Here is a 14,217-nt window from a genome sequence, read left to right as displayed (position 1 = left end):
CCAAGTTCTCTATCTCCTTTCTGTATTCTGCTTCATTGTTGTTTGATATCCGCCCTACCACAGTGATGGTGTCAGAAAACTTGCAGATGACCTTTACTGGCTCCGAGCTCAAAAGAAAGTACACAGGAAACTTCAGTGATGAGTTTGTCAGAAGGGCAAAATGGCAGGGATCAAAGAACGTCAACTTGTGACAAATCTGGCATTATTAGCCAACCAATCATGCTATCATCTCTGAAAACAGCTTGCAAGTTTGGATTTCATATTTATTACAATGGCATAAATATGCCACACTGGTATGGCAAATCCAACAGTGATGGAGGGCAAAATATATGTATATATCCATTAGGAGTAAGCTATTGCAGTCTTTCAAATATCATCCTTAAACTTCTACCAAATGGAAGCTCCCTTTTGAAGGGGGAACATTCTAGAATAGAGGTAAGGTAATAATTTTTAGACAAGAAGAAACCCACAATCTGCCTAATTCAGCTTCTAAGATTTAACAGTTGTTTGGTGCAATGGTAATGGAGTTGTAGACTGATCGTGGCAGCCGAGCTTCATTAGTCTTCATATCAACTCAAACTAGAAAAGTGTGCAAATTTTCTATGGAGTTAATAAACAAGTCCCAAACTAAGCTGTTCCTTTAAGTAAGCGATGCCAACTCACTCAAGCATGGTACTCCTAATGTTAAATCAATTCGACTTCCACTATCACCCGATGGCCCTATTTCACAGGTTCACCACTTGTTTCCCAAAATATTTCCTTGCAGATGGAATTTTCACAAAGAAAAGATTAAACCTTTGTGGTCCTTTCCTCCTCACCCCATCTTTTCATTTTTCTTTTAATGAAAGCTTTCTTTTGGGTACTACTGGTCATTTGTATCAATAATTGGTGGGCCGTTGTTGAGGCACAGCGCTGCACTCAGTCCTCATTTCTAGTATTTTTAATCAACCTATTTAGACTTGTTGTGATACACCTCTGGGGTAGGTGGAGCTTGAAACTGGAACTTCGGGCTCAGAGATAGGGACACTACCACAGGCTGTGATCCTCCTTTCTAGATATTTTTAAAATCAACCTATTCAGATGAGTAATGACAGTTCTGGAGTAAGTGGGCATTGAGTACAGGATATTGTGGCCCAAGAGGTAGGAACACAACAGTGCGTCACAGGATCCTTAGTTCTCCTCACTAGTCTGATTATCAGGGCCAGTCTGATTCGCAACAGGAGGGGATATACCACATTATACCATGTGCTATAGAAAAAAAAACACAAGAGTTACACAGCGAGATCTAGTCTGTTTTTCCATGACAGCAATAGATACAATTTCAAAGGCTATCAGAAGCCAGAAATGACAGGTCTGTCTCCATGGACTGTGTGCTAGGCTGCATCCTTTTCACTCAAAGACTGAGACATCTCCATATTGGATGGACAGTAATACAGCTTAAACATTCACTGTTTCAGAACCATAACTGTCCAAAGCATGCTCCTCAGTCAAGCAGGAGTTTCAAGTGAAATAAAATTTCATTTACTTGGCTGGACAAGGTGAAACAGCTAATTATGGTCTGCATTATCAATTACGTTCAAAATCCCAAAATCAGAAATTATAATTACACTCCAACCTTTTCTCCCCCTCCCAGTGAGAACAATGTATTACAATTATTCCTTAACCCAAGGCTTCAAACAATTCGGATTCTCTTCTGTAACTTTCCAATATCCTTTTGGTGCTATGGCAACCAGAACTGCACAGTGTTCAGGCACTGTTGTAACAATTCATAAAGTAGAAAGATTCCCTCCGTTTGATTCAGTAGTGACATTTAACATCTTAAAAGGATTGTAGAATCAATCAATCTCCATAAATTTTAATGGTCACTTGGCATTGTATTTTAAAGAGAACTCACTCAGAGTTGGGGGTGGGAAGGCATGTCAGACCAAATGTGAACCGATGTATCAAGGGCCTGAAACATTAACTTTTCTTTAATCCACAAAAGGTGGTCTGAGTGCATCCAGCCTTTGTTGCTTTTATTTTAGATTTCAAGCATGCCCAGAACACACTTTTATTAGCAGGATCATCGCTCTAGAACCTGCCATTTTACTCTGTCCCACCTCAATTCTTCTGCTTTGTACACCCCCACCCGATCACTCAACTCATGATTACGCTCAAAACTGCTGATGCGAAAGCCAGAGCACATCCTCAGTATGTCAGGCTATTTCCCACATAACCTCAATTAGAGAGCCAAAGTCAAAAGACAGCCTTTGGAGACACTTTCTACATCTGTTAGCCTAAATTTACATTGAAATAATACCCTGTGGGAACCAGACATTACTGTCCCCTTCCTGTGCCATTCCCATGAAAAATTGAGTTAAAATTTGTATTTGCTACCTAAACTTCAGTGAAACATTGTCTCTCCAGCAAAATTCCTGTTATTAAAACACTGCTTCCACAGCAGTCCTTTCATTTTAAATTCCTACAAAACTAGGTCACAAGCTAGCTTCAACTGCTCAAAGCAACAACAGAGCTGATTAATTAACACTTGCCAGTGGGATTGCATGTACAAAAAGGTAGCACTCTCAGAAACATTTAAAGTCACATAAAACACTAGTTTTGAGACAGCGTTTACTGGCATTTTAATGAACAGTGACAATGACGTTTCACACACCCACAATGGAGCTGTTTTCCATATCCAAGTCTGACTGCAAAGAGGTGATACTTTCCATGTTCAATGGAACTGAAAGTCAAGTTATAGATGGATTCATTTACTGAAGTTGGTTAGTGCCAGTTACAAACCGTATAACTGTTTTCAGGGTTTCATGTAAACAGACAGGACGTGATGAACTGCAATGAGTTAGAAGAACAGAAATTTTGGTCAATACCAGGTTTTGTACAATGGTATTTTTTTTTCCCCTCATGATGCACTGTTATCAAGTGCTCTCCAAGTTATGAATTTCTTCTACGCAGGACTCAGGGTTGTGCCCTAGCCCAACCAGTTTCATCTGTTTCATCAAGACCTTCCCTCTATCATAAGGTCACAAGTGGGAGTGTTTGTTGACAACTGCACAACGTTCAGCACCATTCAGGGCTTCTGATATTGAAGCAGGCCATGGTTTAAATGCAACAAGATGGACAAGTGGAAAGTAACATTTGTGCCAAACAAATGCCAGGCAATAACCATATCCAATAACAGACAATATAACCACTGCCCCTTGACTTTCATTGATGTTACTATCACTGAATTCTCCCTCAACATCCTGGAGGTCACCATTAACCAGAAACTGAGTTGGACTCATCATATAAATACAGTGGTTACAAGAGCAAATCAAAGGTTAGGAACACTATCGCAAGTAACTCAACTCTTGACTCTCCAATGCTTGTCCAACATCTACAAAGGTACAACTCAGGAGCGTGATGGAATACTTGCCTGGATGGGAGCAGCCCCAACAACACAAGCAGCTTGAATGGCACCACATCCACAAACGTTCATTCTCTCCACAACTGACACTGCAGCAACAGTGTAATCTACAAGCTGCTCTGCAGAAATTCTCCAAAGATCCTCAGACGACTCCTCCCAAGCCCACGATCACTTCTACCTAGAAGGACAAAGGCAGCAGTTCCCCTCCAAGCCACACAACATCCTGACTTGGAAATATGTCACCAATCTTTCACTGTTGCTGTCAAAATCCTAGAATTCCCTCCTTAAAAGGCATAGTGGATCTACTTACAACACAGGGGTTGCAGCAGTTCAAGAAGGCAGCTCATTAATCCTTTTGAAGGGAAACAAGGGACAGGCAATAAATGCGAGCCAACCAGTGACACCCATGTCCTACGAGTGAATACTAAAAATAAGAAAAATATTCACACGTGGAGCTATCCGTTTTCAAGCATTACTTCAGCCAACTTTACTCCAAGCTGAATATTTACAACATCCTCTTCAATTTATACCACTACCATTGACAAGACTTCAGAATCAGCAGAAGTGTCCCCAAAGGAACTAATAAAAGCTGGGTCTTTGGACATAGCCAAAGGTGACATCTACGGGAACCTGAGAGAGAAATTAAGAGCTTGCTTGTCAATTTTTACTTCAATTCAGATTCTGGAACCCAACAATCAACAAATGGTCTATTAACATTTACGCTATTGAATCAACTTTCCAAAATCTTTAAACTGGAGCTTATTAGGAACAATGTGGAATTGATTGAGTAACAACCAAAAAAACCAACATAAATAAAAACAGCTAAACAATTCTAGAGGAGGTGGCAATACCAGAAAAGGTAATTAGAGACAATGGGCAAAGGTGGCCTCTGTAGAAACTACAATTTTCACACTTCCTTTATGGGATATCAGATCCTTAATTTAAAACCCAGATAATCCTTCTCAATAAGGCCACAGGACACAAATGAAAAACCAGCCTTACTATCTTCAGGAGCTTAATTTCATCTCCGCCTGGTGAGCATTATCATTATCTCAATAGCATTTTTTTCTGATGAAGGGTCTAGGCCGAAACGTCAGCTTTTGTGCTCCTAAGATGCTGCTTGGCCTGCTGTGTTCATCCAGCCTCACATTTCGTTATCTTAGTAGCAACCTATTTAAGGCTTTTTAAAACTGTTCTACCATGCAAGTCTATTTTTGTTTGCATCACATTTATATAATTATGAGTGTACAGAAGGAGGGCATTTGGCCCATTGGATCTAAGCCTACTCTCTATATGCTTAACCACGCGTATTTATTTTCTTCAGGTGCCGAGTGATTTTTCTTTTGAAATGATTAATAGTCGCCAATCAGCAGCCTCACGGGCACTGAATTCTAGAAATTTACCATTTGTTGCATTAATAAAGTTCTCTCACATTTTCTGGTACATCTTATTCAAATCTTGAACTTAAATTTAGGGGTAAGCAACAAATATCAGCTCAGGCAACTATGTCCACATCGCAAAAAAGTTTTTTTTTAAAAATCTGTCTCCCTTTTTTTTGTTGTAAGCTACAGTTCAAATAAGGACAACTAAACAAGCCAAAGCTCATCCTGGAGATCTATGGGCACATGAGGCAGATATCCTCTAAGGCAGCAAGACCCAGAGCACAGGACTGACTTCCCTTTCTTCCACAAACTGTGCCTCATCATTAAGACACTCAGGCTTATAGTATACAGTTTGATGGACAAGCTGTCACTACTTCAGATGACTGATAGCAAGCTCCTCCCAGTCACTAATGTCAATGCTACTACGTTCAAGAAAAGCTTCAGAGTGCTTTTAAAGCATTTTCTGTGACCACCTTTGGAAAGGGCCATTTGAGAAAACTGGAGAGATACTTCTTACTGTCCGGACCAGAATCAAATCATTGTAGTTTATTTTGCAAAAGGTTTGTTTGCTTACACAGTACCTACTTTAAAAAGGACACTAAATATGTTTGTTCAAAAGTCCTACTATCAAACCCAGAGAATGTACCACAGACATTGTTGGCAGAGGGGCTCTAGGCCTCTTTATGTAGCACTCAATACGACTGTAGTTATGACAATAGTTCTGTCCATAAGACATTTGTCAACTTGAAGAGCTGTTTACTGTCAAACACTCACTACCACATTTTATAGAAGGTGACACTAATACAAATGACCCAGTATTGAATTTCGTCCATGGTAGCCTTCTGAGAAGTGGCTTCCAAAGCAAGGGAAGTATTCATCACATTCCAGAGTCTCTCCTTCAGCATTAATGGTAGCTAGAATATTTGACTAAGCAAGTTGGGTTTTTTTTAAAATGAGTTTTGTTTTGGTAACAGAGAGATTGAGTTTATGGTATACACAACTGTAGAGGTCAACAGTGGCTTAATAAATCTGGTGCAGAGCAAGCTGTTGTCCACATGCTTTTGCTCTTGTATATCCCTCATTTCCTTGCATCAATTAATGGGAACAGCATTATTCGTCTATTTTGTCCAAAGCTTTAATAATTTTGTCCAGAATTTGTCTAGTCAAATTCGGTCTAATGTTCTTTGCTGCCAGATTCTAACCCAACCCTGTAGCTAAAAGCCCTCATCTTTGGAATCAATGTTGGTAAATTTTCTTTTCATTCAACAGTCCCTACATTCTTCCTGACGTGTGGTTGCCAAAACCGGATGTAATACTCTGGCTGTGGCCTAACCAGAGCTTTAAAAAGAATTCAACATTACTTCCCTTCTACAGTACTCAACAATTCTATTTACGAAATCTAACATTCCTAAATTTGCCAACGTACTCTTCACTATATCCTGCCACCTTTAAGGTTCGATGCAAATTAACATGCAAGGGGAATCGTTAGTAAACCTCACATCTGAATTGTATTTACAGACTTCAAAACCATTCAATGAATTTATCAATTAGTTTATGAAACACATTTTGTTGAGTGGAGAACAGCTCCATTATGAGGATGCTGGGTAATCCAAGTTGGAGGATGGGAAAATTTTGAGGCTGTAAGAGCTGCTTTTTCTTTTGAGGTATTTTCAGCATTGGAGCAGATTTCCTCAAATTCTAGGAGCAGTAATTACTGTTTAATAGGCTGTTGTATTGTTTTGGAACTTTGCGGGGGGAAAAAGATCAAAAACAATGGCACTTTAAAAAAAAGGAGGAAGACAGACGAAGGCAGTGGCAGTGGCAGTGACCACATGGGAAGTGATTCAAACAGAAAGAAACCTACAGTACTGTGTGACCCAGCAGTGAATCTGCACAGCTACTGCCACTGTTTGATTTCAGGTACCTCTGGACATCCGAGTTTATCTAAGAAAAGTTAACAAACAGTGAAATTGACAGCTGATCTTGAAGAAACGTGTGTAGCAGAGGTCACAAGAGGGCAGCACAGTTAAGTGGCATTTTAAAAGCTTAACCTCACTGTTTATTTTGTAAAGCTTCAACAGCAGGTAGAATGTGTTCTTTTTAATTATATGTCTTATTGAGATCTGCCTCTTAATTACACTTAAAACATAAAACATAAAACATAGGTACTAACTTAGCCTGGAGCAGTGTGTTTTTTTTTTAAAAAGAGAAGTAAGACTGCGTTATTTTCTGGACCTGTAAATAGTCAAGGTGCAAAGATGGCCTTTAGTAGAGTGATATACTCTTTTTGTCGAATGTGGGAGACTGGGGAGAGTTTCCATGTAACTGATGATTTTGTCTGCAGGAAATGTGTGTGGTTGAGAATCCTATCAGATTGCTTGGATCAGCTGGAGTGGCAGTTAGAGGCAATGAGGAATTTACAGGAGCTAGGGGATTGTGATGCATAGCAGCTGTAAGAAGGGAGAAAACGCAGAAATACAGTCAGGTATCAGAGATAATGGGAACTGCAGATGCTGGAGATTCCAAGACGATAAAATGTGAGGCTGGATGAACACAGCAGGCCAAGCAGCATCTCAGGAGCACAAAAGCTGACGTTTCGGGCCTAGACCCTTCATCAGAGAGGGGGATGGGGGGAGGGAACTGGAATAAATAGGGAGAGAGGGGGAGGCGGACCGAAGATACAGTCAGGTAGATGGGTAACTGCCAGGAAAGATAGGGGAGGGAACCAGGTAACAAGGAGTTTCCTGTGACAACCTCCATCGCAAACATGTATGCTGTTCTGGAAAAAATAAGGGGTGATGGACTCTCAGAGGAATATAGCACAGCCAGCCAGTGGTACTGAGACTGGCAATAATGTAACGAGGGGTATGTCAGGTTCCAAGCAATTGACTGGGGTAGGGGACTCACTAGTCAGGGAGGCACAAACAGAAGTTTCTGGGGCCAACAGCAAGAAATCAGAAATGGTGCGGTGCATTCCTGGCGTCAGGACAAATGATATCTCGGAGAAGATGCAGAATATTCTTAAAGGGGAGCGGAGCCAGCAGGAGGTCATCGTACACATTAGAACTAACATCAGAAAAGAGAAAAAAGGACGAGATTCTGAGAAAAGAACATAAGAAATTGGACTAGAATTTAAAAAGATTGTCTGATTCAGTATGTGGATGCACCTACTCGGCTAGGTACAAAACTCGACCTACAATTGGGTAATAAGTCAGGACAGGGTGACGGAGGTGTCAGTGGGGGAGCACTTTGGGGCCAGAGAGCATAATTCTATAAGTTTCAAAACAGTGATGGAAAAGGATAAACTGGATCTAAAAGTTAAAGTTCTTAATTGGAGGAAGGCCAATTTTGACGGTATTAGGCAAGGCAAGAACTTTCAAAAACTGATTGGGGGTAGATATTTACAGGTGACGGCATGGCTGGAAAATGGGAACTCTTTAAAAATTAGATAATGAGCCCAGGGACAGTATGTGCTTGTTAGGGTGAAGGGCAAGGCTGGTAGGTATATGGAATGCTGGATAACTAGACAAAGAAAAACCAAGGTTTTGGTCAAGAGAAAGAAGAAAGTATACATCAGGTGTAGACAGCAGAGACTGCATGAATCATTAGAAGAATACAAAGGCAATAGGAATACAGTTAAGAATGAAATCAGGAGAGCAAAAAGGGGACATGAAATAGCCTTAGCAAATATCGTTATGGAAGATTTTAAGAGTAGATTTATAGCTCGGGTTGGGGATGTTGTGGTTAGTTGGCTCGCTGAGCTGATTCTTTTTGTTCTGCAGACGTTTTAGATTAGATTAGATTCCCTAGAGTGTGGAAACAGGCCCTTCGGCCCAACAAGTCCGCACCGCCCCTGGAAGAATCCCACCCAGACCCATCCCCCTATAACCCACTCACCCCTGAATACTACGGGCAATTTAGCATGGCCAATCCACCTAGCCTGCACATCTTTGGTCTGTGGGAGGGAACTGGAGCACCCGGAGGAAACCCACGCAGTCACGGGGAGAATGCGCAAACTCCACACCGACAGTTTCCCGAGGCTGGAATCGAATCCGGGTCCCCTGGCGCTGTGCAGCTGCAGTGCTAACCACTGAGCCACCGTGCTGCCCCGATTTTATTACCCTGCTGGGTAACATCATCAGTGCAACCTCTGATAAAGCACTGTTGTGTTTTCACACCTGTTATTTAAACTCTGGAGAGGTAGAGCAGGGTCACCTCACTTCCAGTTTTCCTTTGCAATGGAGTATATACAGGGTCTAGCTCTACATGTTTATTGATGGCTTTCTTAGTGCAGTACCTGGCTTCTAGGAATTTCCATGTTTGGCTCTACTTTGCCTGTCCCAGGATTCTGATGTTGTCCCAATCAAAATGGTGGTTCACCTTATCCATGTGGATGAAGATGAGTGAGTATTGGTCAAGTCTTTTTGTTGCCAATTGATGCTCATGCACCCTGGTGGTTGGACATTGGACAAACAGGAAGGAAATGAACCACAAGCATAATGAAAGGTCTGTGGAACAGTGAACCAGCTCAGCAAGCCAACCAACCTCAACAGGGTTATGGAAAATCCAAAGGGATTTCTAAATATATTAGCCCCTTAAAAGATCAGCAGGGCTGCCTTTGTCTGGAACAGGAGATGGGGGGAGATACTAAACGAGTATTTGCATCAGTATTTACTGTGGAAAAGGGTATGGAAGATATAGAACATGGGGAAATAGATAGTGACATCTTAAAAAATGTCTTTATTTCAGAGGTGGTGGTGCTAGACGTCTTAAAATGCATAGAAAGGTGAATAAATCCCCAGGACCAGGTCAAGTATACCCTACATCTCTGTGGGAAGCTAGGGAAGTGAGCAGGCCCTTGCTGACATATTTGTATCATCAACAGCCACTGGTGAGGTGCAGGAAGACTGGAGGTTGGCTAGTGTGGTGCCATTTTTTTAAAAAGGTGGTAAGGAAAAGCCAGGGATCTTCAGACCTGTAAACCTGGCATCGGCAGCTGGTAAGTTGTTGGAGGGAATCTTAAGGGACAGGATTTACATGTATTTGGAAAGGCAAGGACTGATTAGGGATAGTCGACATGGCTTCGTGCTTGGGAAGTCACGTCTCACTAACTTGATTGAGGTTTTTGAAGTAACAAAAAGGATTGATGAGGGCAGAGCAGCGGGCATGATCTTATGAACTTCAGTAAGGCATTAGGCAAGGTTCCTCATGGTAGACTGGTTAGTACCATTAGGTCACATGGAAGACAGGGAGAACTAGCCAATTGGATACACAGAACTGGCTCGAAGGTAGAAGACAGGGTGCTGGGTAGAGGGTTACCTTTCAGACTGGAGGTCTGTGACTAGTGGTCTGCCACAAAGATTGGTGCTGGGAACACTGCTTTTTGTCATTTATATAATTCATTTGGATGTGAACATCAGAAATATGGTTAGTAAGTTTGCAGTTGACACTGGATAAAAATTAGAGGTGCAGTGGACAGCGAAGGTGGTTACCTCAGAGTACAATTGTATGTTGATCAGATTGGTCAGTGGGCTGGCGAGTAGCTGATGGAGTTTAAATTTAGATAAGTGTGAGGTGCTACACTTTGGAAAGGGATGTCAGGGCAGGGCTTATACACTTAAATGGTAATGTCCTGGGGAGTGTTGCTGAACAAAGAGACCTTGGACTGCAGGTTCACACCTTCTTGAAAAAGTGGAGTCACAGGTAGACAGGATTGTGAAGGCGGCATTTGGTATATTTGTTTTTATTGGTCAGTGCATTGAGTACAGGAGTTGGGAGGTCATGTTGCGGCTGTACAAGACTAAGGTTAGGCCACTTTTGGAATATTGCATTCAGTTCTGGTGTCCCTGCTATAGGAAAGATGTTTCTAAACTTGAAAGGGTTCAGAAAAGATTTACAAGGATGTTCCCAGGGTTAAAAAAAGGGTTTAAGCTACAGAGCAAGGCCGAATAGGCTGAGGCTATTTTGTCTGGAGTGTTTCAGGCTGAAGGTGTCCTTACAGAGGTTTATAAAATCACGAGGGCCATGGATTGGGTAAATAGACAAGGCCTTTTCCCTGGGATTGGGGGAGTCAGACTACAGGACACAGGCTTAAAAAGGTGAGAGGGAAAAGATTCAAAAAGGGACCCAAGGGGAAATGCATTCCACGCAGAAGGCGGTAAGTGTATGAAATGAGCTGCCTGAGTAAGTCTTGGAGACTGGTACAATTACAACATTTATAGGGCATCTGGATGGGTATATGAACAGGAAAGGTTTAGAGGGATATGGGTCAAATGCTGGCAAAATGGGACTTGATTTATATGGGATATCATGTCGGCATAGACAAATTGGACCAAAAGGGTCTGTTTCCGTGCTGTACATCTAAGGCTTTGACTCTATAACTACACAAACTGATGACTTTTTCCTTTTTTTATATGAAATGTGCTGCATAAACACTTCAATGGTTGACCTCCCTCTTGTGGTCAACAGGAAAATTTAAAGTCAATACTGTCTGTGGATGTTAAGAGAACATTTCTAAATTATGTCTACACTTGAAAGATTAGTACTCAAACCCAAGTGCCAAGTCTAACAGTTTGATATCTAATTAGATAATTCTGTTTTAAATGCATCAGCAATACTTTAGATACAGGACACATTCAATATAAAAATGCCAGTAGAAAGAAGTCTCAATTATTCCCACTATCATTAACTTGGATAATGCAAAAGGAACCCACAAACTTGAAGCCCAATTAATGTTCAGTCCTTTAAGGTTTTCAGGAAAAAAATTTGTGCTGTCAAATCACAAGACCATTGTAAAAATAACAATGCAAGAGAGTTGCTGAAAATTGCTAAGCGTTCTGGGATAAACTTGGCAGGTAGAAAAAAAAATCACACAAAATCAAAATGATATACTGAATATGACAAGGACAATGAATACCCAGTATGCAGCATGTAAGGAAGAATTCTAATTTACACAGTAACTCATTACATCTTCAGGGGCATCCTAAATTGCTTCACATTCAGTGAGTTACTTTGTTATTACGCAGACAAAGACAGTACGGTTCTTTTGCTCAAAAGATTCTACAAAGAAGCAGCAAGATAAATGACCAACTAAACTAGTGCAGACTGAAGGTGGAAACCATAGAAGTCAGTCAGTCATGAAAACTACCTCCTTCTTGAAGATAGAGCTAAAGAAACCTTTTTAACCCATCTAAGCAACCAGGAGGGGACTCAGTTTAACATCTCACCCTAAGACACCCATCTCAGAAAACGGAGTCACCACATCAATGGCATGAATTATCCAAGACTGAAACCAAGGCCTTGCCTGCCCTCTTTGCACTACTTCTTTGAAGTAGGTTAAATAGTCATCCCAGTTCTCTGACCAACCCGCATTTTGTTGGGATCTTGTGTGCTTTCCTAAATTACAACATTGGCTATATGTTGCTGCTTATAAATCAGGTATCATGAGGTTGTACTGTAATAAAATTACAAGTCCTGATACATAAACACACAGATATCATCATGAGCTCAAATTTCAAAACAATTTTTTTTTCCTTTACAAAGTGAAAACAGCCAGTGACAGAACAAACACAAAGTTTCTGGAAAAGCTCAGCAGGTGTGGCAGCACCTGTGAAGGAGAAAACAGAGTGAACGTTTCAGGTCAGTGCAGCCATTTTCTTGAGAGGTACAGTATTCTGTGACCTCCAGAGAATGACACTTGCTGCAAGATGAAATTACACAAGTATAAATGATTACTTTACCCGAACCTTCAAAGCTCTGGAGGAGCTTGGAGAAGATAAGCATTAGCAGAAAACTGCTCTTCCATCTAAAATTTTAGACTCCTGCCTTTATCATGCTTTTCAAGTTAAAGTTTGCTTATTTACACGACCACAATTGTTCCTCACAGCTTGGGTGAAACATGATAGCATCATTGTGGAAGCCTCTGATACAAAAGCCATAAATTAAAATAAACCCATTTATTTTGAATTTTCCAGAAGTGAATGCCAATTTTGTCCTGGAGAGAACCTCAAGACATTCAACATCACTTGGGAGATCACAAAAGAGAATTTGCTTTTGAAGTATTATCATTAGCTACAGAGGTAACCAGCTAATTTACTGCTGGTAGTGTTCAAGAAAGATTGTTGACTAGAAATCAAGGAGAATGCTGCATTTCAAATAATGACTTAAGATCTTAAAATTCCATTTGATGTAACATCTCCAACAGTATTTTATGATAGGTTATATAACCTATCTGTCCTGTCACCTGATGAAAATGAGGCAGCCTAGGGATAATGTATTTAGCAAATACACAGATGCTACTTCACTTATTAAGCTCTCATAACTAATCACATTCACAGAACCCGAACTTCAGACTTCCTCCTTTACCTACCTCATAATGTGAAAGAAAATCCAGCAAGATAGAATGAGTTGAGATGTACTGAAGTGGACTCATTACTCGTCGAATGAAATCATGAATGTAAGCAGATGTAAGAGGGCCTTTGTATTCGATAGGTCCAAACCTTATACGATAAAAAGAATTTCCATGAATTGTGATATTATGGAGGATTAAAAATTAGACAGTTTAACATAATTAATAAAACAAAAAACAAGAGAAAGGCAACTTTTGGGTAGATATTCTAGACCTACATCTCAGCCATAAAAATCTCCAATGCTAAAATTTCTGCTTCACTGATGCTGCTTGGGCTGCTGTGTTCATCCAGCTCTACAACTTATCTCAGATTTGCCAGCATCTGCAGTTCCTACTATCTCTGAATGCTAAAATTTAGTCGCCCTCAAGTCTCAAACAAAATTTTCAGCTAACAGCAAACTTGGTGCAACCTTTTTTGAAATTTTTTTTCTGGAAAACCTTAAATCGATACTAGCACATAACATAAAACTGATAAAGGTTAACTCATTAAAAATTATTTATTTTTACAGGGAAGAATGGGCATGATTTAATACCCAAGTTGATAAATGCTAAGACTAAATGGATTAGGATATAACTAATAGCTTTCAGGAAGTAAGCTGGATGCACATTAGAGAGCTTTCCTAAACACCACACTATGCCTTTAAAAAAATTGCAGATTGAGTAACCCCTATTACACCAATCAGGTGACAACACCAAACACCCTTGGTGACATTTCAACAGACAGGCCACATATTGTCAATCTTCTCCTAATGGCCTGTACTATAAAGTAGATTTTGGTTGCGACTCTTACATCTGAGTGGGGTAATGAACCCAAATCAAAACATAATATATTTAAAATGAAAAGTTTAAATACATGTCTAAATTTCATGAGCCACCCAGACAACTTAAATCTTGAAAGTGCAATTTGTTGATCAAAATATTTTATAACCTTCTGGAATTGCAGTGCTTCTTTGTTAAAAATCCAATTTAAAGGCTCTTTCGGTATGTAGGCATTTCAGTAATTCTTCCTCTTGGGAACGATAAAA

At 40.4% G+C, this 14,217-nt stretch overlaps 1 protein-coding gene across 2 annotated transcripts in view; it reads right to left on the bottom strand.

The window, feature by feature from the left end:
• Nucleotides 1-14,217, bottom strand: part of txndc11 (thioredoxin domain containing 11) — an 88,587-nt gene that overhangs the window by 39,687 nt on the left and 34,683 nt on the right. For both annotated transcript variants that reach the window (XM_048552186.2, XM_048552188.2), the window contains one exon: nucleotides 13,154-13,283. In XM_048552186.2, coding sequence (XP_048408143.1) covers nucleotides 13,154-13,283 — 130 coding nt within the window. The remainder of the gene's footprint in view (nucleotides 1-13,153; nucleotides 13,284-14,217) is intronic.

This window comes from Stegostoma tigrinum, chromosome 23 (genome assembly GCF_030684315.1).
Source record: "Stegostoma tigrinum isolate sSteTig4 chromosome 23, sSteTig4.hap1, whole genome shotgun sequence".
Lineage (NCBI taxonomy): Eukaryota > Metazoa > Chordata > Chondrichthyes > Orectolobiformes > Stegostomatidae > Stegostoma > Stegostoma tigrinum.
The sequence above is the reverse complement of the archived record's forward strand: the minus strand, read 5'-3'. Positions and strand labels throughout refer to the sequence as shown.